The sequence below is a fragment of the Cetorhinus maximus genome, chromosome 3 (assembly GCF_964194155.1).
Source record: "Cetorhinus maximus chromosome 3, sCetMax3.hap1.1, whole genome shotgun sequence".
NCBI lineage: Eukaryota > Metazoa > Chordata > Chondrichthyes > Lamniformes > Cetorhinidae > Cetorhinus > Cetorhinus maximus.
In genome coordinates, this window is record NC_135881.1 from 40,163,460 (window position 1) to 40,190,141 (window position 26,682).

General features: G+C 43.4%; 1 protein-coding gene across 4 annotated transcripts in view; it reads right to left on the minus strand.

Moving 5' to 3' along the window:
• LOC144677551 (integrin beta-1-like) overlaps positions 1-22,152 on the minus strand; it is a 148,059-nt gene extending 125,907 nt beyond the window's left edge. Inside the window, exons 1-2 of one of the 4 annotated variants that reach the window (XM_078537628.1) lie at positions 21,868-22,105; positions 4,094-4,229 (exon numbers count right to left, since the gene is read on the minus strand). In XM_078537628.1, the coding sequence (XP_078393754.1) occupies positions 4,094-4,229; positions 21,868-21,917 (186 nt within the window). In that variant the 5' untranslated portion in view covers positions 21,918-22,105. Of the gene's footprint in view, positions 1-4,093; positions 4,230-21,644 lie in introns of all 4 variants that reach the window. The other 3 variants (XM_078537619.1, XM_078537622.1, XM_078537624.1) reach the window with 3 other exon arrangements.
• Between the last annotated feature and the right edge of the window lie 4,530 nt (positions 22,153-26,682).

A 26,682-nucleotide genomic window follows, 5' to 3' on the forward strand; every position in this document is an offset into this window, starting at 1 on the left:
TAAGCATAAGGCACCTTAGGCACACCATGGGTTTCTCACTGGTGCTTTTGTGTTGGCTGTAGATTAGGGAATTATTATTTCTTGATGTTTGAAAAACATTTTGCTTTTATTTTGTTTGGCCATAATATGGAGAAAATTAAATCTAGATGTGTTACCATGGCTGAGGGTGGCTCCTTTATGCTGCATTTGTATGTTTTACATACATGTCATGAGTGTTTGAGTGGACATTGAGGTTTATGTCCAAAGCCCTTAGTTGCAGCTGATGAAGTGGCACTTTTAGCACTTAAGTGCCGGGTATGGAAGTGCCAGGCAAGTCTGGTCCTCCTGATACATTTGTGTGGAGCTAGCTGAAGGCTCGTTGGTGTTCCTGCCTCCTTGCTGTAGTGCCAGGTCAGCGTTTAGCCCCTCATCATTCCCCTGTGCTTCCTGATCCTCAGAATCAGTGCTGGACTCCTCGTGTGCAGCCGCATCCACCACGTCAATGTCTTCATTGTTCATTGCATCCCCCCTTTCCAGCACAAGATTGTGGAGAGCACAGCATGCAACCACTATCACCAAGACATGGTCTGGGGGTTACTGAAGTGCGCCCCCTGAGTGGTCCAGGCATCGGAAGCGCATCTTGAGAAGACCGATGGCTCTCTCCACCACAGCCCTTGTGGAGGCGTGGCTCCTATTGTAATGCTGCTCAGCTTCTGATATTGGATGGCGGAGAGGCATCATGAGCCACCTTCTGAGGGGATAGCCTTTCTCACCCAGCAGTCAGCCATCCAGCTAAGCTGGAGCACTGAAGAGCCCCGGGACCTGGGAGTGTCTGAGGATGTAAGCGCTGTGGGAGCTGCCTGGGTACCTTGCACAGACTTGTAGAATCAGCATCCTGTGATCACACACTATCTGCACGTTCATGGAGTGGAAGCCCTTCCTGTTGATGAAGGCACCGGGCTCACCTGCTGGCGCCTTGATGGCCACATGTGTACAGTCTATTGCACCCTGGACGCGGGGGAAGCCAGTAATGGCCGCGAAGCCTCTGGCTCACTGTGTCTGGCTTGCCTGATCGCAGCGAAAGTGGATGAAGGTCAATGCCCAACTGAACAGAGCGTCTGTAACCTGCTTGACACAAGTGTGGACAGCTGATTGGGAGATATCGCAAAGATCACCCACCGAGCCCTGGAATTAGCCAGAGGTATAGAAGTTGAGGGCAACTGTGACCTTTAGAGCCACTGGCATGGGGTGTCCACCCACACATTTAGGGGAGATCTCAGGGCCAATTATCTGACAGATGTAGTTGACTGTCTCCCTTGACAGTGGAGCCTCCTTCGGCACTGCACCTCAGTCACATTGAGGTAGCTGCTTCGCCGCCTGTATACCCTGGCAGCAGGATAGTGGCGTCTTCTGCGGCCCCTTCCACTTTGGACTACCTCTTAGCCCTGCGCCCCTTGTGCCTGCGCCTGTCCTCCCAAAGGTGGCTCCCTTCGAGGTTGATTGTGCACTCCTGGCCTCCTCCTTATTCTAGCTCTCCCTTCCTACTCAGAGGAGCTGCCTCCAGTGGATATGTCAGAACCCATACCCAGGCTGAAGGAAGGCCTCTAGAAAGCTGCAGGCCCAATAAAGATTCCTGACTGCAGAGTGCTGACCTGAAGGTTCAAAGTACACAGAAAGCTGCTGGAATTCGTTCTGAACTGCTGCAGATCACACAGGCAAGTTTAAAAAACTTTCTGCAATAGATACTCACAGACCAGATTGACAATCCCACTGACTCCTCTTATCCCGCCTGTGGATGAGTTTTATTAAAAAGCCGCTTACCCACCTGCCCGTTGCATCCATGCGCCGAGCCGAAGATCGCACGGGCGCCTGAAAATCGGCATTGATTGCCGAATTAACGGCCTTAATTAGCCCGTTAATTATGGCGGGTGCGCGTCGAACTTCATTGCGCGCCCGCCCAATGAAATATCGCAATGGCGCGCGGTGATGTCGGGACGCTCGTCTGACGTCACCGCGCGTCATTTTACGCGATGACGTGCGGGGCCCACCCCCCACAGGTCATGCAGAAAATTCTGCCCATTAACTTCAAAGTACAGGTTTGTTACATTCCAATGTAAGCTTTTATTTTCTGCAACTCAGAGGCTCGTCATTGCATTTAGAGTATGTAAGACAATTCTTACAATGGGAAAGTCTTTAACACTGAGATAAATATATTTTGCAATTTGAAACTCAATTTCCACAATGAGCTATCTTATCAAGGCAGTTCCTTTTTGTGTAACAGAGGAAGCGTCTCATTAGAAATTGCTGTTAAATCACATGCAGAGCCTCGGGTTGTGGCACCTGCTACTGCAATTTTAACAATGTCAAAAATGTCAAAGTTTCAGAACATTATTTCATTGCAGATGTACATTTTGTATTTGAAGGTAAAGCGTAAGATGTTGAGTTCAACAACAAAAATCTAGTGTATCAAATTAAGTCACAGCAGATTTGATAACAAGATTTCTGATGGAGTTTAGAAACTGCTTTGATAAAATGTCACTAGTTATTGAATTAGAATTGTGATGAGATGGTACAGGATTTCACTACATATTTGAAACAGTATTTCAAGATTTCTCCACCTGACAAAATTAAGGTACCTTTTTTGCAAAATCCAAATTAGATGATAGCGCACAAATTAAATGGAATTGGACAGATCTCCCACACTTTAGAATCCATTTTCTCAAAAGTCATAGGTAGGGTTCTATAAAATCTGCAATTTTAGTATTAAAATACTCAATTTTCAAAGAGTTAAATACCTACTGGAACTCAATTAGATTTTACACATTCAACCCTGAGCACATCTGGGTTAAATATAACCTAACCTTGCATTTCCTTAAATGAATTTTGCTGAATTCGAAGGAATTGGGGGAAGTAACCAACAATAAAGCAGTCCATTATAGTGCATGAGAGGACAAATCTCTTTGAGGCTATTTTATGTAAACATGTGATCAACAAATGATAACCAAAGGAGCTTATCTGCACTCAATGTGTAGCTATAAAGTCCTCAAAACCACATATAATTCAGATATCGCTGGGTTCACATGTTTGAATTTGACCAGTGTCAGCCTTGGCTCAGTTGTTCGCACTATTATTTGTTGAGTCAGAGAAATTGTGAGTTCCAGGCCCATTCCAGAGCCAAAAACAGAATTACCTGGAAAAACTCAGCAGGTCTGGCAGCATCGGTGGAGAAGAAATCAGTTTTTATCCATTCCAGAGCCTGGTGCACAAAAGTCTAGACTGACACTCCAGTGTTGTATTGAGGGAGTGCTGCACTGTTGAAGGTGCTATCTTTCCAATGAGATATTAAACCAAGGCCCTGTATGCCCCCTTCATGAAAGATCCTGTGGCACTATTTTGAACAGCAAGTGTTCTGTCAAATGTGCATTCCTCAATCAGTGAAAACAGATTATCTGGTCATCATATTGCTATCTGTGGGAGCTTGCTGTGCACAAATTGGCTGCTAAATTTCCTACATTACAACAGTGAATACACTTAAAAGTACTTTGTTAGCTGGAGAGTACTTTGGGGTGTCCTTAGGTTGTGAAAGGTGCTATATAAATGTAAGCCTCTCGTTCTTCCCTTACATTCTTACATTACATTCTTTCTTCTGGCATTTCACAATGTTCTATTCGCAGTGCTACTCCCTCATAGGTGGAGAACTTTGAACTCCCCAATAAAGAAACTGTGCTGTGATTAGACCTTTCTACAATAGGCCTGTGAAATTTGATATGATGAAACCAGTGACATCCAAAGTAAATTGAACCAACAATAGGAACAGTGAGTGGCAAAGCTGAACATTGTGAAGAACAGGGCAGCAAATCTGAACCTCAGGGAGAATGGATATGGTCCTGGAATCAGCAGATTCAAAAATCAGGGAAAAAAAGAGGCAAAACCAGTGTTTTTCCTGAGACAGAGCTGGGCAGGGCTTGTCACTACCACAGATGCAGACCAAATACTGACACCAAATCAAGTGGGTAGTGGAAGCTATATGGAAAATCAGGGGTGCTAGTTTCAACATAAATGGTTCCATAGCGTTGGTTTAGTGAGCAGCTATGATACATGGTGTGGCACTGACCTTAACACAGATCAGGAAGAAACCTGGTTCAACCGTAGTCAGTGTTGAATCAGCTGTTTTCAGCCGAGGTGGAGCTTGGGCAGCAATGCCCTCAGTGTTTTCAAACCAGCATGTGCTCACTATCCGACATTCCCTGCTGGATGAATGCAAAGAGGGCAAGGACAGGATCAAACTGCATTGCTTCAATGAACAAATATCCTACCAATATTTACAGTATAGTAAAAGAAAAGAAGACATTCATTTATCTAGAGCTTTTCACACCAACCACTGGAACTCTAAAAGTGTTTTACAGCTAATGAAGTAATTTTCAAGTGTAGCCACTATTGAAATGTAGGTGGTCTGGCAGCCAACTTGTGCACAGCAAGTTCCCACAAACAGCAATGTGATAATGAGCAGATAATCCATTCTTGTGATATTGATTGAGGGATAAATATTGGCAAGGGCACTGGGAATAACTCCCCTGCTCTTCTTTAAAATAGTGCCATGGGATCTTTTACATCCATCCAAGGCTCACTTTAATATCTCATCCACCAATATGGCACCTCCACCAGTGCAGTTCTCCCTCAGTACTGCACTGGAATGTCAGCATTGATTTTGTACACACCTCCTTGGGTGGGACTTGAATCCAAAACTTTGTGACTCGGAGCTGAGACTGCTATCAACTGAGCTACGGCTGTCACCAAGAGCTGCATTGTTGCAGGGCCAGAAGATCTTCAGAGCCATTTAAAAATGGCAGGCAGGACCTGATTCCAGGATTCCCATCCCCATTCTCAGTGCCCCCAATTTATTTATTTATTCATTCATGGGATGTGGGCTTCGCTGGCTGGGCCAGCATTTACTGCCCATCCCCAGCTGCCCTTGAGAAGGTGGGGGTGAGCTGCCTTTTTGGACCACTGCAGTCCATGTGATGTAGATACACCCACAGTGCTGTTAGGAAGGGAGTTCCAGGATTTTGACCCAGCAACAGCGAAGGAATGGTGATATATTTTCAAGTCAGGATGGTGAGTGACTTGGAGGGAAAATTCCATGTGGTTGTGTTCCCAACTATCTGCTGCTCTTGTCCTTCTAGGTGGTAGTGGTCATGTGTTTGGAAGGTGCTGTCTAAGGAGCCTTGGTGAATTCCTCCATCTTGTAGATGGTACACACTGCTGCCATTGTGCGTCGGTGTAGATGGTGGACAGGCTTTGGGCAGTCAGGAGGTGAGTTGCTCATCGCAGGATTCCTAGCCTCTGACCTGCCCTTGTAGCCACAGTATTTATATGGCTAACTCAGTTCAGTTTCTAGTCAATGGTAACCCCCAGGATGTTGATTGTGGGAGATTCAGTGACGGTAATGCCATTGAACATCAAGGGGTGATGGTTAGATTCTCTCTTGTTGGAGATGGTCATTGCCTGGCACTTGTGGGGTGCGAATGTTACTTGCCACTTGTCAGCCCAAGCCTGGATATTTCCCAGGTCTTGCTGCATTTGAATATGGACTACTTCCGCATCTGAGGAGTCACGAATGGTGATGAACATTGTGCAATCATCAGCGAACATCCCCACTTCTGACCCTATGATGGAAGGAAGGTCATTGATGAAGCAGCTGAAGATGGTTGGGCCAAGGACACTACCCTGAGGAACTCCTACAGTGATGTTCTGGAGCTGAGATGACTGACCTCCAACAACCACAACCATCTTCCTTTGTGCTAGATATGACTCCAACCAGCGGAGAGTTTCCCCCCTGGTTCCCATTGACTCCAGTTTTGCTAGGGCTCCTTGATGCCACGCTCAGTCAAATGCTGCATTGATGTCAAGGGCAGTCACTCTCACCTCACCTCGGGAGGTCAGCTCTTTTGTCCATGTTTGAACCAAGGCTGTAATGAAGTCAGGAGCTGAGTGGCCCTGGCAGAACTCAAAGTGGGCATCAGTGAGCAGGTTATTGCTAAGCAAGTGCTGCTTGATAGCACTGTTGATGACCCCTTCCATTACTTTACTGATGATTGAGGGTAGACTGATGGGGCGGTAATTGGCCAGGTTGAATTTGTCCTGCTCTTTGTGTACAGGACATACCTGGGCAATTTTCCACATAGCTGGGTAGATGCCAGTGTTGTAGCTGTACTGGAACAGCTTGGCTAGGGGCGCAGCAAGTTCTGAAGCACAGGTCTTCAGTACTATTGCCGGAATATTGTCAGGGCCCATAGCCTTTGCAGTATCCAATGCCTTCAATTGTTTCTTGATATCACATGGAGTGAATCAAATTGGCTGAAGACTGGCATCTGTGATGCTGGGAACCTCCAGAGGAGGCCGAGATAGATCATCCACTTGGCGCTTCTGGCTGAAAATTATAGCAAATGCTTCAGCCTGATCTTTTCCACTGATGTGCTGGGCTCCCCCATCATTGAGAATGGGGATATATGTAGAGCCTCCTCCTCCAGTGAGTTGTTTAATTGTCCACCAGCATTCACAACTGGATGTGGCAGGACCGCAGAGCTTAGTTCTGATCCGTTGGTTGTGAGATTTCTTAGCCCTGTCTATCACTTGCTGCTTATGCTATTTGGCACACAAGTAGTCCTGTGTTATAGCTTCACCAGGTTGACACCTCATTTTTAGGTATGCCTGGTGCTGCTCCTGGCATGCCCTCCTGCACTCTTTATTGAACCAGGGTTAACGCCCTGGCTTGATGGTAATAGTAGAGTGGGGGATATGCTGGGCCACAAGGTTACAGATTGTGTTCAAGTACAATTCTGCTGTTGCTGATGGCCCACAGAGCCTCATGTATGCCCAGTCTTGAGTTGCTAAATCTGTTCAAAATCTATCCATTTAGCACGGTGGTAGTGTCACACAACACGATGGAGGGTGTCGTCAATGTGAAGGCGGGACTTCGTCTCCACAATGACTGTGCAGTGGTCACCCCTACCGATACTGTCATGGACAGATGCACCTGCAGCAGGCAGGTTGGTGAGGATGAGGTCAAGCATGTTTTTTCCTCTTGTTTGTTCCCTCACCACCTGCCACAGACCCAGTCTAGCAGCTATGTCCTTTAGGACTCAGCCAGCTCGGTCAGTAGTGGTGCTACCGAGCCACTCTTGGTGATCGATATTGAAGTCTCCCAACCAGAGTACATTCTGCGCCCTTGCCACCCTCAGTGCTTCAAGTGATGTTCAACATGGAGGAGCACTGATTCATCATCTGAGGGAGGGCGTTATGTGGCAATCAACAGGAGGTTTCTTTGCCCATGCTTGACCTGATGATTGAGACTTCATGGGCTCGGGAATCAATGTTGAGGACTCCCAGGGCACCTCCCTCCCAACTGCATACCGCTGTACCACCACCTCTGCCAGTGGGACAGGACATACCGAGAGATGGTGATGGTGGTGTCTGGGACATTATCTGAAAGATACGATTCCATGAGGATGATTTTATTAGGCTGTCACTTGACTAGTCTGTGAGACAGCTCTCCCAATTTTGGCACCAGCCCCCAGATGTTAGTAAGGAGGACTTTGCAGGGTCGACAGGGCTGAGTTTGCCATTATAAAGGCAAAATACTGCGGATGCTGGAAATCTGAAACAAAAACAAAAAATGCTGGAAAAACTCAGCAGGTCTGACAGCTTTTGTGGAGAGAAAGACAGAGTTAACATTTCATGTCCGTATGACTCTGTCTTTCTCTCCACAAAAGCTGTCAGACCTGCTGAGTTTTTCCAGCATTTTTTGGAGTTCAATATGACTCTTCTCTGGAACTTCTTGGGGCCTAGTCTTTCTGACTAGCTCTGCTTCTTAAGGGAAAAGAGGAAAAAGTTTTTATTGGTTAGCTCTGCTGCTTGGCACTTAACGGTCATTTTTATTAATTGCTCTTTTAGTTAAATTATCAATTTATTGCTTTGGCAATGTTGAATGCTGTACTAAACCTTATCTTTTGGAAATTTGCTCATCAGACCCTTGAGTGAGAAAACAATTGAAACGTGGCCCCTCATGTGGAAAGGTTGGACAATCCTGTTCTATACCAATTACTGCACCAAAAATCAAAAGTACCAGCTGAAGTAAATAATAAAATTTTTTATATCTCAAAACACTTCACAATCAAACTTTGAAAAGCCTGATAAAGGGGAAATCACATGAAATAGAAGCAGGAGTAGGCCATTCGGCCCATCGAGCCCATTCTGCCTTTTAATAAGATCATGGTTGATTTGATTGTGGCCTTAACTCCACTTTCTTGCCTGTCCCTCGTAACCATTGACTCCCTTGTAGATCGAAAATCTATCTAACTCAGCCTTGAATATATTCAATGACCTTACCTCTCTGTGGAAGAATTCCAAAGACTAACAACCCTGTCAGAGAAGAAATTCCCTCTCATCTCAGTCTTAAATGGGAGACCCCTTATTTATAAATTGTGCTCCCTGGTTCTAGATTCTCCCATGAGGGGAATCTCAGCATCTATTCTCTCAAGCCTCCTGAGAATGCAAGTTTAACTTTGGTGGTGGGAAGCTTTTAGAAACCGTAATTCAGGACTAAAATTAATAGTCACTCGGGCAGGTTAATTAAGGAAAGTCAGGATGGGCTTGTTAAGGCAAAATCACATTTAACTAACTTGCTTGAGCTTTTTGATGGAGTAACGTAGAGGGCTGGTGAGGGTAATGCTGTTCATGTGGTGCATGGATTTCCAAAAGACATTTGATAAAGTGCTGCGCAACAGAGTTAGAGTTCATGGAATGGGGCTGTAGCAACATGGGTATGAAATTGGCTGCGTGACAGGGGATGAGGCTTATTTTGGTAGCTGCTGCAGTTCTTACAAGTATGTGAGCACGACAAAATGGCAAAAAGGGATTATGCACTTACACTGTTAAAACAATTCTAACAGTGATTTGCTGAGCAAGAAATTATACAACATGATTCCTTTATGTTTTATCATTGATAGACAGTTTTAAAAATATAATTTTAGAGTTAGAGTATGATTAATAGCTGATGTCCCTCATGGCTGGATTTTTTTCCAAACACTGAGACTGAAATAGAACAAAGCAAATGAACAAAATATTTCTCAATATGGTAACAGTATGTACTCTGGGACTACAACGCACTAGGAAAAAAAAACTATTCTGGCAAAGATTAACTAACAGTGAAGTTGTTTCCATATAAGGTCAGAACTTTACTGCCTGTTCAGAGGTCAATCTCGCAAACCCTCTTCAGCTAGTCAGCTTCCTTCAGCATGCAAAAAGGTTGATGTTACAAGCAAGCTTGCTGGAGGGCAGTCTATTTAACATTACGTGAATGTTTAATACATCTAGCATGTGACAATGATTCTTCAGACATTGCTCTTCACAGTATCACAAGCTGTTCCAGATAAAAAAAATCTATCTTAACCAAAAAAATGATTTTAAAAAAGCAGGAGAACATCAATCACCTCCTACTTTTTTCCCTTTCTCTAAGCTTGGTAAGCTGGCCTCTCTCCAACAGCAGAAGCAGAGCACTTAGAAGCAGCTGCCAATCTCCAGAAACGTCCCTCAGCAATTAACCTTTAATTGACCTCAAGATGTGCATATTTTGACCACTTCGCTTTAAAGCATGAGGTTAACTACAATTCTACTTCCACATTTGAAGATCACAACCGTATTTCAGACTACAGACTACCCATAAATGCCATTGGAGAGTGTCTAGAACAGCACTTCCCAAACTATTTTCAGATGTGAGCCCATTTTAGGTTCAGGGGTATTTTAGGAAAACCTGCAGCCTGATTCTGCAATGGCTCCCTGTGGACTCTTCCCCTCTCAAAGACGACCTCCCTGGCAACGTGAATCACATTGGCCTCATATAAAGGTAGAAATGCTAATTAGCTATCTTCTAGGCCCCCAAACTTCATTCCATTTTGGAATAAATGGACAGTTTAAACTATAACCAGTACATTCCGAACACCTTGCTGGGATTTGGAGGCTAACAGTCTATCCACTGCCAGCACGTTGCTTACAGGTGTGAATATCTTGCACCTTCCTCCCTCTTTAGCAGCATCCAAGTTTGTTGTCAGGCAGAATTTAGAACAGGTCATATTACCCTCTTCATTCCTCTGCATTACCCTAAATTTTTTTTTATATTCATTGGACATGGACATCACTAGCTAGGCCAGCATTTATTGCCCATCCTTAATTGGCCTCATTCAGAGTCATTTAAGAGTCAACCACATTGCTGTGGGTCTGGGATCATGTGTAGGCCAGACCAGGTAAGGACAGCAGATTTCCTTCCCTAAAGGGCATTAGTGAACCAGATGGGTTCTTATGACAATCAACAATGGTTTTATGGTCATCATCAGACTTTTAGTTCCAGATTTTATTGAATTTAAATTCCACTATCTGCCATGGTAGGATTTGAACCCAGGTCCCTAGAGCATTACCCTGGTTTTCTGGATTATTAGTCCAGTGACAATACTACTACGCCATCACCTCCCCAACATAGTCCCAAAATATAACAATCTTATAAACTTGATATGTTAACACACTACAGATCTTATGCTGCTAGGTAGGGAAGGATTTTGACCCCACGATGATGATAAAACTGTGATGTGTGTCAAAATGAAACATGGAGGGGAACTTGAAGGTGATAGGTCCCTCTCCTCAAGCACTGTCTCCCTTCAGTACAAAACCACATCATCACCTTGACATCTCTATCCACCTCCACTTCCTCTCTATACTCCTTGAACTTGCTGTCATCTCTGAAATCCATCTTTTCCACAACCTCATGTTTGAGTCTCTCCAGTCAGATTTATGCCCCTGTCACAGCACTGTAGCGGTACTTATCAAAGTCACAAATTATATCCTCTGTGATTGTGACCACGGTCCACTATTCCTCCTCTCCCTTTCACTCATCTCTGTAACCTTTGACATGAGAGACTATTCTTATCCAACACCTCTCATCCATTGTCCAGCTCAGTGAGGTCACTTGGTTCAACTCACGTCTATCCAATTGTAGCCAGAGCACCTTCAGCAACGATTTCTCTTTCCATCCCCACACCATTACCTGTAGAGTCCTCCAAGGATCTATCCTTTGTCTCCTGATCTTCCTCAGCTGTGTGCTGCTTCTTGGCAACATCCTTTGAAGACTTGGCCTGGATTTTTGCAGAATTGTGGCGACTCCAGGGAACTTCCAAAATGGCGAAGGGACCCATATCCAGAAGTCGCACCCCATTTCCATCAGAACATATTCACCCAGACAGGAAGAGTGCCTGGACATGTCTGCTACATATGGGAAGCGCGAACTCAGCAGGGCCATTTGAACTCAGTGCTGAATATGAGAATATAAGAAATAACAGACCCCATTTTCTCTGGAGCAAGGGGCTTATCCCACAGAGTGGGAGTTACAAATCTTTAGAGAAGTTGTAAGTGCTCTTGAAGGACGGTTAAGGTCTGTAGAATTGTTAAGCTGTCAAGTTATTTAAATGGCCAGCACTTTAAAAAGTGAAAAAAGTGCCTGCCTGTGTCTGTGAGAGTTGACACAGAGTTGACACAGGCAGGCGCTTTTCCCATTATTTCTCATTGAGGCCCTGTTTGATTCTTGCCCTTGATTTCTCTGCCTATCACTTTTCTTATTCCCCTTTCTGTCTTTTGTTCTTGTCCTTGATTCCCCCTCTTCTGACTCCTTGCATAGGTTCCCATCCCCCTGCCATTTTAGTTTAAAATCCTCCCCAACCACTCTAGCAAATAGTCCACCTAGGACATCAGTCCTGGTCCTGCCCAGGTGTAACCTGTCCAATTTGTAATGGTCCCACCTCCCCCAGAACCGGTCCCAATGCCCCAGGAGTCTGAAACCCTCCCCCTCACACCATCTCTTCAGCCACGTATTCACCCGATATATCCTGCTATTTCTACTCTGACTAGCACGTGGCACTGGTAGTAATCCTGAGATCACTACCTTTGAGGACCTACTTTTCAACTTACTTCTTAACTCCCTATATTCTGCTTTTAGGACCTCATCCCTTTTTTTACCTACGTTTGTACCAATGTGTACCACGACCACTAGCTGTTCACCCTCCCCCTTCAGAATGTCCTGTAGCTGCTCTGAGATATCCTTGGCCCTAGCACCAGGGAGGCAACATACCATCCTGGAGTCTCATTTGTGGCCACAGAAACGCCTATCTATTCCCCTTACAATTGAATCCCCTATAACTATTGCATTCCTGCACTTTTTACTCCTCTCCTGTGCAGCAGAGCCAACCATGGTGCAACGAATTTGGCTGTTGCTGCTTTTCCCTGAGAGGCCATTCCCCTCAACAATATCCAAAGCGGTATATCTGTTTTTCAGGAGAATAGCTACAGGAGATTCCTGCATTGTCTGCCTAGTCCTCTTGCTCTGCCTGGTGGTCACCCATTCCCTTCCTGCCTGTGGACTTTTAGCCGGTGGTGTGACCATCTCGCTATACGTGCTATCCATGATACTGTCCGCCTCACGGATGCTCCACAGTGCCCCCAGCCGCCTCTCCAGCTCCAAAACCCGGGCTTCCAGGAGCTGCAGCTGGAGTCACTTCCCGCACAAATGCTGGTCCCGGGCACTGGAAATGTTCCTGGCTTCCCACATAGAGCAGGAGGAGCCCACCATGCCTTTGAGCTCTCCAGCCATGACTTATCCCTTTAAACTGAATTAAACCTTTTGGAAGATACTTAATATCAAATAATATCAATTACTCTAGGACCCTTCTTCCCTGCTCCAAGTTGTTACAGAATATAGCCCTTACAAATGATGAACAACAAAATATGACCTTAAAAACTATAAGCAGTAAAAGTAGTAAATACATACCCAACCATACTCACAGTACTCAAAGAATCACCTTGTTCCCTCCTCACCGAATTCTCTCAGTCACCATCTCCAACTTAAGCACTCTACTGCAGCCCAAAGCAGCAATCCAGTGCAGACAAAGTCAGCACAAGATCATCGCTTTTCTTTCTGAAGAAAGATAGAAAAGGAAAGGAGCACCTCCTCCCTCCTCACCCAACTCCCTCAGTCACCTCTGCTCCCCCAGCTGCTTTTCATCTCCCTACTCCTCTCGCACTCTTTTTCAACTCCCAGCTCCTTTCACGCTCCTTTTCAATTCCCAGCTCCTTTTCAACTCACAGCTCCTCTCGCGTTCCTTTTCAACTCCCGACTCCTCTCGCGCTCCATTTCAACTCCCGACTCCTTTTCAACTCCCAACTCCTCTCGCGCTCCATTTCAACTCCCAGCTTCTTTTCAACCCCCGACTCCTCTTGCGCTCCTTTTCAACTCCCGACTCCTCTTGCGCTCCTTTTCAACTCCCAGCTCCTTTTCAACTCCCGGTTCCTTAGAGTATTAGAGTATAACATAGCTTTGCAACTTGTGTTATCCTTACAAATCTGTATATATCTGTAAAGGTATAGCTGTTGAAGGAGTATTGTAATACAGTTCATCTTTACTTGTTTAATAAATGTTTTTTTTATTAAAAGCTCATTAGCTGACTTCAATGACTCTTCAGTAGTTACTTTGCACGACTCTAAACAAACAAATGAAAATTAGCATCTATCAAGCTGGGTTCCACTTGTCCAGGGGTAACCTCAGCTGGGATCATAACAGGTGCCACAGATTTGACTCTTGCTACAGTCCTCTGAGGAACCATCTCACGCACCAGTATCCAAAATGGAAAAACGGTTAGAGAACGAGATAGTCTCAGGTGATTCCTGCACGACCTGCCTGTTTCTCTTAGGTACTCTGGTGGTCACCCATTCCCTTTCTGCCTGTGTAATTCTTAACTGCAGTGTGACCATCTCAGTAAACATGTTATCCACTTAATCCTCAGGCTTGTGGATGTACCTTAGCAACTCCAGCTGCCGCAGTCTCCGTAACTTGGAGCTCAAGTTTCTGCAGCTGGTGACACTTTCTGCAGATATAGTCATTGAGGCCACTTTGTCCCTGCATAACTTCCCACATCCCGCAAGATGCGCATTCCACATGGCCGAGCTGTACTGTCATACCGTATACTTTATATAAAGTGTTTATGGCAGTATTTACTAATTTATTTTAATTATTATCTTAATTTAGAATAATTCCTATGTATACTACAATTTACTGTGTTTATCTCAGTTTCGCCCCTTCTCACGCTCTTTTAACTCTCCGACTCTGCTCTCAGTCTTGTCCCTTCTCAGATCTTTTAACCCTTTGACTCTGCTCTCGATCTCGCCCCTTCTCGCGCTCTTTTATCTCCCGGCTCCATTCATGTGAAATATTGCTGTCACTGTGTCCCTAGAGAGATGGAGTCTCCTGCGGCACTGGACCTCAGCATCTGGAGGTAGTTGGAGCTCTGCCTGAACACTCTAGCCGTTGAGTAGTGGTGTCTTCAGTGTGCTCTCCCGTGTTGGCCTCCCTGCTGACTCTGCACCAACTGAACCCATGTCTCTCCTCTTAAAGGTGTATCCCTGAGGTGCTGCCTGCACTCACCTGGCCTCTTCTCCCCCCGGCCCCTTTCTTCCTCTTCAGTGGAGGTTCCACCAGTGGAATACACTATCCCCATTAGATGGGATGCAGAGGACCAGTGCCTTGAAAGTGAAGGAGCACTGAGCTGCAATACTCAGGGGAACCTTCCAGGGAAGATGAGATGCTGAAAGGCAGGCTTGACAATCGAACGAGATGCAAAGAAACTCTGGGACAACTCTGTACTCACACAGCAATGAATTGGCAATGACAGCGTAAGTGCTGCTGCTCCGGGATTCTTTAATCCTGCCCGTGGATGAGAAAATGATTAATGTGTGATTTCAGCCCGCCCATGCAACGAGCTAAAAATCACATGGACAATGTAAAATCGCTGTCAATAGGCTTTTTAATGACCTAAGTTGGCCCTTTAATTATCAGTGGGCATGGCTCCGACTCCAGCGCGCACGCGCCGACCTCTATATTGCATCCGTGTGCAACGATGTCAGGATGCATGCCCGATGTCATTTCTCGCAATTTTACATGCGTTCAGGTTGGGCGCACAGCTGGCCTCGGAGCACAAAATTCACGCCATGGTGTCAGGTTAATACACATTGTTCACCAAGATTATTATTTCTGAACAGACCATTAACTTTTTAAAAGAAATTCAAACTTCCACTTGATAGCTAAAAGGATGACACCAAAAAATTTTACTTTACTGTAACAAACAGACTAAAAGCACTATTATCTAAACACTATTTTTGTAGACAGTTTTTACTTTAAACTACAGAATAGAACTTTTCACCTTTGCTTTTAAGACAACTGAAAAACCCACTTTGTATACTTTACATTCTCCTTTAAGTGGTCATTCAATTTTCCCAGACCCAGTCCAAAGTGATTCTCAGCCCCCCAGGATTTACTTCCATTTTTTTTTCTTTCCCAGCCTGATAGCTTTCAGTCCCAGAACTGTCCCTCATGATGGGAGTTTTTTTCCTGGAGATTCTCCCTCCAGCGCAAGCTCAGCTAATCTTCCAGTCTCATTTCAAATCCTCACGATTTTGGTCTTTTCAGTCCAAGTGCGAGCTCCCACCTGCACTCCTGTGTGGTGAACCATGGAAACTTTCAGCCTCTGGCTGCTCTCTCTCTCTCTCTCTCCTGTATCCTGGCAGACTGCCTGTGTCTGTGAGTTTCCAAGGATATCTTATAGACTCTTCCTTTCTCAAAGCCCATCTCAAAAGCAATGCAAATCCCATGGGCCTTTTATCCAGGTAGGAATGCTGATTAGCTATCCTTGAGACCCCAACTCTCTTTTGACCTTGGAAATAAAAGGACAATTTACAACCCAACATTTTCAACACCTTTCTGGCACTTTGGGAATTAGCAGCCTAACCACTGTTAACACAAATGTGGCTGTTATTATCTCCAAGTGAACACCTTCTTTTCAGCAAAACAACTGGGCCTCCCTTTAATCTTTAATAGTCACAACACCCAGGCCTATTGTTAGGCAGACTTCGGAACAGGTCACATGACCCCCTACATTTTATCCAAAATTAAAGACACAATCCCGAAACCTAACAATCTCATAAACCTCATACTTGTAACAATAACTTCAGCGTCCTATTTCATCTTGAGTTCAGCTTCCAACATCATAAAATCCCTCTCACAAAGACCACCTCCTTCCATCATATCGCCTATCTCCACACCTGATTCACTTCGCCTGAGACGCCAATACTTTTTTCACATCCAATTTTGATTATTCCATTGCTCTCCTGGCTGGCTACTCATCACCTACCCTCTACAAATGTCCAAAACTCATGCCCTTAACCCAACCCACATCAATTCACATCAACTCTGTACTCACTGATCTACATTAGCTCCTGATTTCCCAACATCTCAAATGTAAAATTTTCATCTATATATTCATATTTATTCATGGCCTCACCCCTACCTATCTCTGTAATCTCTAGCTCACAACCCTGCATACGTCCAAGTTGAGCCTCTCAAAGGTCGCCCACTTTTTTTGCCCCACTTTTGGCACCCATGTCTTCAGCCACCCAGACCTTTAGTTCTAGAATTACCTCCCTAAACACCTGTACCTCCATCCCCCCTCTTTAAAATGCAGCTCTCCGACCAAGCTTTGTCACCCATCCTCATAACCTTCCTTTGCCTCAACATTGATTCATGTCTAATTATGCTTCTCTGAAGCACCTTGCATTTTTTTAACACTGCATAAATGTAAGTTGTTTTTATTGTTAATGATGGTCCAACAATGTACCCGTTCTTGTCCTTCTCAGTCACAGAGGTCGAGAAGTGGGGAAGTGCTGTTGAAGTAACCTTGGTGAAATGCTGTAGTGCATCTTATGGATAGTACATACTGAAATCATGGTGTGCCATTGTGGAAGAGTTGATAATGAGTTCAATGACAGGGGCACCAATAAAAACAACATTCTCCTGGATAGTGTCGAGCTCCTGACTGTTCTTGCTTGTGATCCCATCCAACTGATCAGCAGGTATTCCAACACATGCCTGATTTGAGCTTTGCAGATTGTAGAGAGCTTCTGAGGGGATTAGAGGTAAGACAATCACTGCATATCACCCATATTCTACTTTGTCTTTTTAGCCAGTGTCAATACAGCAGGTCCAGTTAAACCTTTGATCAATGGTGATCCTGGATTTGTTGATGTTGTGAGACTCAGTAATGATGGTTCTGTTAATGCTCAGGGAGAGATGATTGGGCATCTTTGTTGGATCTGGATGTTATTCAAACCCCTCTGTAGCTGGAATGCCAGCTTCATTATCAGTGAGGTTACAAATAAAGCTGAACTTTGAAACGATCAGCAAACATCCCCATGTTTGATCTTATGATGGATGGAAGGTCATTAGTGTAGCAGCTGACAGTGATTAGGCCAAGGCTGCTACACTGAACAACAATACTGAGGCTGTGTATACTAATTTCTGATATACATAATCATTTTCCTTTGTATACACCATATTTGGAGTATTGTTTTTCTTTAACCCACAGTGAACACAGCTTCCCCATACTCAGTTGAACGTTGCCTTGTTGTGAATGATAGTTCCCTTTCATCTATTTTTTAGCATTCAACTCTCGAGTCCAGTTCTGGCAGAACCTGAACTGAGTGTCAGTGCTCTTTTTGTTTCACAACTAAGACATACCTGGGTAATCATCCATATTGTCAGGTCAATGCCAATGCCATAGGAAGAGGTTGGTTAGAGGGGCGAATAAACACAGATCTGCAGCACTATAGACACGATGCCATCAGGATCCACAGACTTTACTTATAATTTCCCAAGTAGTTGCTGACCAGCAAGAGAACAACTCAAGTTACACTATAGGATTTAATTCATTAATCTTTGTAAAGTTGCAGATTTAACTTAATCAGGCAACTGTATGGTGAATGCCTTTTAATGTCTATCCAAACATAACTAAGAATTTTTGAACAATAAAATAATGCTCTAATGCAGAGGGATGTGTTGTTATGCCCTGAAATAAATGGAACCTAAATGCAACCATATGGCAAAATTAATTGATAACAAAGAATTCAGAGCACAGAAATAGGACATTTTTTTTGTTTATTAGTTTATGGGATCTGGGCTTCGCTGGCTGGGCCAGCATTTACTCCCCATCTCTAATTGCCCTTGAGATGGTTGCGGTGAGCTGCCTTCTTGAACCGCTGCAGTCCATGTGGCGTAGGTACACCCACAGTGCTGTTAGGGAGGGAGTTCCAGGATTTTCACCCAGCGACAATGAAGGAACGGTGATATATTTCTAAGTCAGGATGGTGAGCGACTTGGAGGGGAACTTCCAGGTGGTGGTGTTCCCATCTATCTGCTGCCCTTGTCCTTCCAGGTGGTAGTGGTCGTGGGTTTGGAAGGTGCTGCCTAAGAAGCCTTGGCGCGTTTCTGCAGTGCATCTTGTAGATAGTAGACACAGCTGCCACTGTTCGTCAGTGGTGGAGCGAGTGAATGTTTGTGGAAACGGTGTCAATCAAGAGGGCTGCTTTGTCCTAGATGGAGTTAAGCTTCTTGAGTGTTGTCGGAGCTGCACCCAATCAGGCAAGTGTAGAGTATTCCATCATTCTCCGGACTTGTGCCTTGTAGATGGTGGACAGGCTTTGGGGATTCAGGAGGTGAGTCACTCACCGCAGGATTCTTAGTCTCTGGCTTGCTCTTGCAGCTACAGTATTTATATGGCTAGTTCACCAACTGGTGTATACATAAAAACAAAAAGCTAAAAGCTACTGCGGATGCTGGAAATCCAAAACATAAACAGAATTACCTGGAAAAACTCAGCATTTCTTCTCCACCGATGCTGCCAGACCTGCTGAGTTTTTCCAGGTAATTCTGTTTTTGTTTTGGTGTATGCATATATTTATGCTCCACCAGAACCTCTTAATTCTGATGTGTTATGACTGCTGATCAAGGTAAAGCAAGTCACCCATAAATACAGAGCTGATTAGCATTGAGAGTGAACCCCACCCAAAAAGACCGGAGTTATTACGTAAAACAATGTCAGTTCATTTCTCAGTCTCTGGAACTGATTCAGAGTTATCAGTGTAATATGCCACACAACAGATTTTGGCACACACATTCCTGTTGAATTGGTAGTGCTACCAGTCAGAAACAGACAAGCAGATGTCATTGACATCAAAACATTTTTTCCATTGAAAATATTCAAAACTCATTGCAGTGATATAATAATGATTCCTAATCTCAAGTTTTATGGTATTCAATGTCAGGATGTTGGCACACTGGCAAGACTCATATTTAATGTCCATCCTAGCTGCCCTGAAAAGAGGTGTGGTGGGCCTTTTTAAACCACTGCAGTCCAGGTGGGGAAGGTGCTCCCATAATGCTTTATAGTGGCTTGCTACAGCTCAGTGACTTAATTTAGGCTACTTGAGAGCAGTTAAGTGTCAGTCAAGTTGGTGTGCAACTGGAAACACTTACAGGCTGGAACAAGTAAGGGCAGCATTGCAAAAGGCATTAGAGAACCAGCTGAGTTTTTATGATTATCTGGCAGTTTCATGGTCATTTTTATTAATACCAGCTTTTTATTTCCGTATTTTACTTCTGAACTCAAATTTTCAAACTGCCATGGTGTGATCTGAACTCACATCCAGGCCTCTGGATTACTAGTTCATTACCATATCCACTACACTACCATACGTTTAGCACATTTCAGTAATTGTGTTTTGAAAGTTTGCTATAAAGTGTTTAACACAAAAAGCTTACACAAGGAATTTCATTTTATTTAGGAAGTCTTGTGGTGTAGTGACAGCATCCCTAACTCTGGGTCAGAAGCTTCAGGTTCAAGCTCCACACCAGGACCTGTTGGCAATGGAACGGTCAATGGGCTGATAATCAGCCCAGGAATCCTTCCAGCACCTCCCCACTATCCCACAAAGGGATAAAAAGTGTGAAGCAACACTAAAAAAAAATGTAGATTACACTATTCTTACTCAGGTCTTTTTTTTTACATTTATTTTTGGGATTTGGATGATGCTGGCAAGGCCACATTTATTGCCCATCCTTAGTTGTCATAAAATGGTGGCAATGGAGCTTCTTAAAATACCTTAGAAATAAATAGAGGTTACAGTGCGAAAACATGCCCAGACACTTCTTTTGTTGGCATTTACCTTTCATGCGTGCAAATAGTTCTCATCACATTTAGCCAAGCGCTAAGCTTTATGGTCTTGTTTCAGTGCTGATACAGTTTATGCATCAATTATTATCTCTGGAAAGCCTTACAGCTCCTTGTGCAAAGGACTTTCTCTTGCTTTTTGTCATAAGTCACTCACATCTAATCTTCTACCTATGACCTCTTGTTCTAAATTCCACAACAATTGGAAACACAGTGTTTCCATCTACCCTGTCCAATCCTTTCATATGCATTCTACGAATGAAAAAAATCCCCACAGCTAATGGTGATTATTTGTACAATTAAGTGGCTTGCACCATCACTTAAGTGAACATCAAGAGTTATCCACATATTGTGGATGAGAGTCACACGTAAGCAGGACGTGTTGGCGGGCAGAGTTGGGGGAGCTGGGGGGCCAGGTTCCTTTCCCTGAAGAGCCTGTTCTATTTAATGGCTGAGATGTGGCAGATGATCAGCTGCAGTATTTTTTTAATCCTGGTCTGCAGTTAGACATAACAAGGTGCATAAGGGCAACACGTGGAAGCTTACTTTCCTATGTTGCACCTTGTGGTGAACCGCCTGACTTCTTCTTGCTCATATAACAAAGACAAGACATGACTATACACCACAAAAATGTCAGAAAACTCAGTACTAATTGATAATCTCATTCAAAGATTCCATAAGGATAGATGATGTAGAATATTAAATAGATTTACAATAGCGCAGGGTGGAACCTAAAGAACAGACTGTGTGTGTCGTTGGGCTGAGGAAAGGGCACTTTATCCTGTATTAACCTGGGTAGAAAAATTGGAAAGTGTACTAGTTCCCATAATCGACATCCCTAGAGGTAGTGGAGAGTAGAGATGGTGTTATTAGCACGCAGATACAGAATGTTCCTCACATAAAAAGCTTTAAAATTACTGATATAAATCATGCGGATTTCAATATCAGCGATTTGTATTTACATCGCACCATTAATGTAAAAAATTGTCCTAAGGCACTTCACAGAAGGATTGGAAAAATGGACACCCAGGCAAAGAGGGAGACAACAGGTGTGGTGAAGAGTTGGGTTTTGACGAAAATACTGAAGGAAGAGAGGGGTGTGGAAAAGTGGGGCCTTGGTGGCTAAAGGCACAGAGGCCAGTTTCAGAGAGGTGGAGAGGTCATGAGTGGGGTCATAGGTCTGAAGAAGATTACAGAGGTAGGGAGGACAAAGCCATGGGGAAATTTAAGCACAGGACTTGAAATCATTACTATACCCAACTGAATGCAATTCTTAAAAAGAGTTATAGTCCTGGGTATTTTTCAACCAAACAATATTTGGATTGATTAGCAACCACAATTGCAAAACTCGAATTATCAAATAAACCCAATTCCAATCAAGCAAAGGAAACGGCTGCAACCAGTGTTTTTGGATTCGCTTACTGTTACAGAAATCAGGATAGCTGCAACAAAAGACAGGACAACGCAACGGAGCAACTACCAGAAGGACAAACATAATAAGCCAGATCAACTTACCTTTATCGGATAGCCGACTGTCCTTTCTTTGCACCAGTGGAACTAATATTGTAACCAGTTGTCGAGTTTTAGTAGATCTGACTCAAGTCTGCATGCATCTGGATTCACTCACACACACACACACACACACACACTACACGCAGGGCGCTTCTGTCAACCACGGTCTCCCAGTTCATTTTGTCATTGAATGTTAAATACACCTTTGACCCTGACTCCCACCCACCTTATGTGCAGCTTTGGAACCTTGCCCCAGTGGTAAGATGCTTGTAGCATCGAAACTGTAAAAAAAAATACAGATCCTGTGAAAGTTCCTAGCCTGCGTTGGCTGCCAAAAATAATATTTTGCTCTTAGCCTTGGACTCCCCTCACAAAAGACAATATTGATCTACACCCGGAAATATATCCCCTCCTCTCCAGAAAATGGCAAAATTATATTCTCTTCCCCAGGAGACAGTGACATACCACACCCGGGAACAGCCACTCAGTGGGACTCATAACCATTCATTCTGGGTTCAACAGAATCTATTTTCATACGTACTTTAATCAAAAATAAATTGATTAAATCCATATGTGTGGCCAAATAGATTTGCAAGCACAGCTGATGCAACGCTATCATAACAGCTACACCATATTTTCAGTGACTAATCTTCTATCATGAAGGGTTCAATACATGGAGCAGTACTTGAACATGTATTATACATATTATATTAATTTTGCCAAGTGTTTAAGTATGATTCTCAGTGGCTGCACCTTTGTTACAATGTCCCATTCACCACTCAATTCCTTGAGAGCCTGATAAGTAAAATAAAACAAGTCCTTAAATTAAGGTCAGAGGCTAGGAATCCTGTGGCGAACCTACTTGATTGGCACCCCTTCTGCAAACATTCACTCCCTCCACCACCAACGCACAGTGGCAGCAGTGTGTACCATCTACAAGATGCACTGCAGAAACTAACCAAGGCTCCTTAGGCAGCACCTTCCAAACCCATGACCACTACAATCTAGAAGGACAAGGGCAGCAGATACATACAAGACACCCGCCATCCTGACTTGGAAATATATTGCCATTCCTTCACTGTCGGTGGGTCAAAATGCTGGAACTCCCTCCCTAACAGCACTGTGACAAAAAGCTTGGTCAAAGAGGTAGGTTTTAATGTCTTAAAGGAGAAAAGCAAGGTAGAGAGGCGGAGAGGTATGAGGAGGGAATTTCAGAGCCTAGGGCCTAGGCAACTCAAGGTGCAGTCACCAATGGTGGAGCGGTTAAAACTAAGGATGCTCAAGAGGCCTTAATTCGATGAGCGCAGATATCCAAGTGTCACTCAGCTGTATAAATTGTTTTCTGTATGTGCCTTACTCAGTAAATTTGCAGAGAATGCCAGAAGATATTCTACTGACCAATCTCCCCAGGTGGGTGGCCAGTAAAATGTAGAGACCAGTCGACAGTCAATCAAAACATGAATTGATCGATCAACAAAATTAACTCCAACATTTTTTGTGTCAGTTTCCTCTGTGATGAGTCAGCCATCGTCTGGCCTTCTCAAAACAGCGGCAGCCATGTTGGGACCAGCAATAGCAGTAGGGTTGGAAGTGACAGTGGAGGTAGAGGCGGTGCCAGCTGGGAAGATGACAACATTGGAATAAGGAGAGGTAAATAGCAGGTGAGGCAGAGAAACCAGGACTACATCGAGGCAGCAACAAAGGGTTGCTGTTTGCCCAAAAATCTGCAGCAGAACATCACCCCAAAAGTGGCAGCAAATGTCAGATTGGCATATTATTTACATTAAAATATGAAAATATTAACTAAAATATAATTATGTTTTTAAATCTCTAACAACAATTAATAGCACCCTCCTCACTTGTAATAGTGAATTTTCAGGTTGATTGCTAATAATTAACAGTTATCACATTGTCAAAAAGGTACTTGAGCTTGCTACGACAAGATTTAACTTTCTGTGCTGAATTTAGTTCATATCTACTCCACAAATACAACAACCTTAGGCTATTCAATGCATTTCAACGATGAGGCAGACAACAATATGCCAATCTTGCATACGCAGTGAGAGTGGTGCAGCTCAGAAAGCAACTTTTGCGTATTGGTATTTAACCTCGGCATCTGCCCCTTGCCTGAAGTTGATGTCCCATTCAGGCTTAAATAACTGCAAGCACCACTGGCCTCATTGTTATTAATGGGAGAAAAAAAAATATCTGGGCCATTATCTTATGAATCAACCAAGATGGAGGAGGCGGTGAGGAACCTCTAGTATTCTCTGCTCTCCTGGGTATTGATTGACCTGTTTACAAAGTGAAGAAAATTAAATTTATATGATCTTTACGAAATGGAAGTGTTCAAAAATCTTTCTCTTCCCTTTCTCTTGAATTGTTATGGTGCTTGGAGATTAGCTGAACTGGTTCTCAGCATTGGCTCAGCTAGAATGTGTGACAGATCAGTTAGCAGCAACGTTCATTGAAGGAACCACATTTTTCCTAGACCTGGATACCAATCCCAAGACAATAACAATTTTAAACATTATGTACAAAAACATTTCCAGCCGCCCCGCTGGCCAATAAGCTGTAAAATTTATCCAGTTTTCTTACATTTGTCTCCACTTCATTTGTAAAATTGGTTGCATTCCATCCAGTGCAAGTGCCTTATGAATGTATAGTGCAGCATTTAGATTTGAAATCATCACATGATGGATTACTGCTATTTTCTCCATGACCGCAGATGCATTCCTCACCACTGCAGTTTCCATATTGGAAGACACTGATGGCATTTTATCAAGTCTGTTTTATTGCTTTGGGTGTCTGTGTGTGCGCGACATCTATAACAAAAACAGGTGCCTGACAAATTCAACCCTGGTGGTTGCTGGCAGAGCAGAATAAAACTTGCAGAAATTGTACACAGAATATTTCTCTAATATATCCTCCATGATTTTCTTGAATGCAACATTTCAACGTCTCAATAGAATGGTGATGCAGCCTGCCAAAGAAAAGTAAAGATAAAATTACTTTTAAAAGCACAAAAGGCGAATTTGGCCAACTATTGAATATGTTCTCCATGTAGTTGCTAAATTTGGCCACTGGATGGTGTGTACTTTGATCTGGTCAGGTTTCTTCACTTCAATCTCCAGAAGCAGGAACTTCAGTCTCATTCCAGTATGCTAGCAGCCAGTTAGACATATCTAAAGCCACCCAGTAAAATCTTAAAGGAAAAGGACATAAGGATGCAAGACTCCTTAAGAAATTCCTCTTCTAGTTTTCCTTGTTGTATAGGCTCCAGTGTGTTGAGTTGAGTTACATTTAAGAGCTTTTATAAAAAGAAGTCACTGTTGTAACGCAGGAAACACAGCTGCTAACTTATGCACAAACTCCCAGAGCTACAATGTGATAATGATCAGATAATGTGTTTTTGTCATGTTGATTCAGGGATAAATATTTGCCAGGACACCAAGGATAACTCCCCTGCTTTTCTTCCAAAATGGTGCTGTGGGATCTTTTGCATCCACTCAGGCAGGCAGTTGAGGCCTTCGTTTAACAAGTCATCTGAAAGTCATTGCCTCCGAGAGTGCAGCACTCCCTCAGTATTGCACTCAAATGTCAGTCTTGATTTTGGTGCTCAAGACCTGGATTCAGAGGCAACAGTGCCACGAACGGAGCCACAACTGACTTCTGAGGATAATTTTAAGGATAACTGGGGAATTGTCCCAGATGGACCATGTTTCCTTCCATTCTATGACATGTTATTATCATTTCTTTTTCACTTTTCTGATCCCAATTGTTTTTTATCATCTCATCTTTTAAATGCCAGATGTTAGAGTCCTGATTCCTTAGGTTTTTCTTTGTTTTGATTGATGGTTTGTTTGCTTAATTTAACTACTTGGATCTAAATTTTAATATGTACACTCTATTTTCATATTTTACTAGATGAACTCATGTGGCATTGCTCATAAACAAAATTAGCAGGATTATTACAACGGATCCGAAGTTATAATCAGACAAAAATGTAAATATTCAATGTAAGTAAGGAACCCATATTTTACATATTTATTTTGACTTTATTAAGTACAGTAAGTTTTATGGTGCCCCATTTTACATTGTTTTGCTTTAACGTCGGTCACTTAATGTGGCCTATATTCTCATTTAGCGTCACGATTTTTGCTTTAAAGTCGTTTGGTGCCGGTCTGACTTAGGGCCATATGACCTGGTCTGCGACGTTTAGGAAGGCCTTCTCCCTGACCCTGAGGCCATGATTTCAGAGGCCATGAATGCAACGTCAGCAAATGAGACAACCCGTGGTTCTCAACTCTAAGGGGGAAGTCTGGCCCATAATAAAATTACAGCTAGGTCATTCAGGAGCACCTTTTCACACAAAGGATGTTGAAAATGGAACAGTCTCCCTGAAAAAGTTGTGGATGCTAGGACAAATGGAGCTGTCAAGATCAAGATCAATATATTTTTGTTATGTAGATATGGAGGAAAAGTGAGTAAATGGAGTTGAGGTGCAGAACAACGATGGTCTAATTGAATAGCAGAACAGGTCCAAGGGGCTGAATGGCCTGCTTCAAATGTTCCTACGTCGATTAGTTGTTTTTTTGAGTTAATGTGAAATTTGGGCAAATCAGCATGAGTCAATCAGCATGTTTCACATCTTTTTGATATATTGTATATGTGTCAGATGTAAAACTTCTACTCCTGTAGGTGGAGTCCATTTTCATATTCTCCAGGTCCTTATGCAATTCATTCCCCTTTCAACATACTATATTAAGAAGCACTCAGGGCTTTATTTTAAAAGTATTCCATATCTACTCCATTTTGACTCAAACTAATTAGAAACTATTCATAAGCAAATTAATTTGTTTCCTCCATCCACTCTCAATTTTCCCAGTAGGCACCCTGTGTGCTTAAGTCAATATTACAGTCTCCTTCAGCTCAGTGATCGATAAGAATTATATTATCTGTCTTAAGCTTTCAGGAGTTCACAGAAAAACAGGATCTTTTTTTGTCTTTAAGAGCATGAACACATATAAATCAAAGTTAT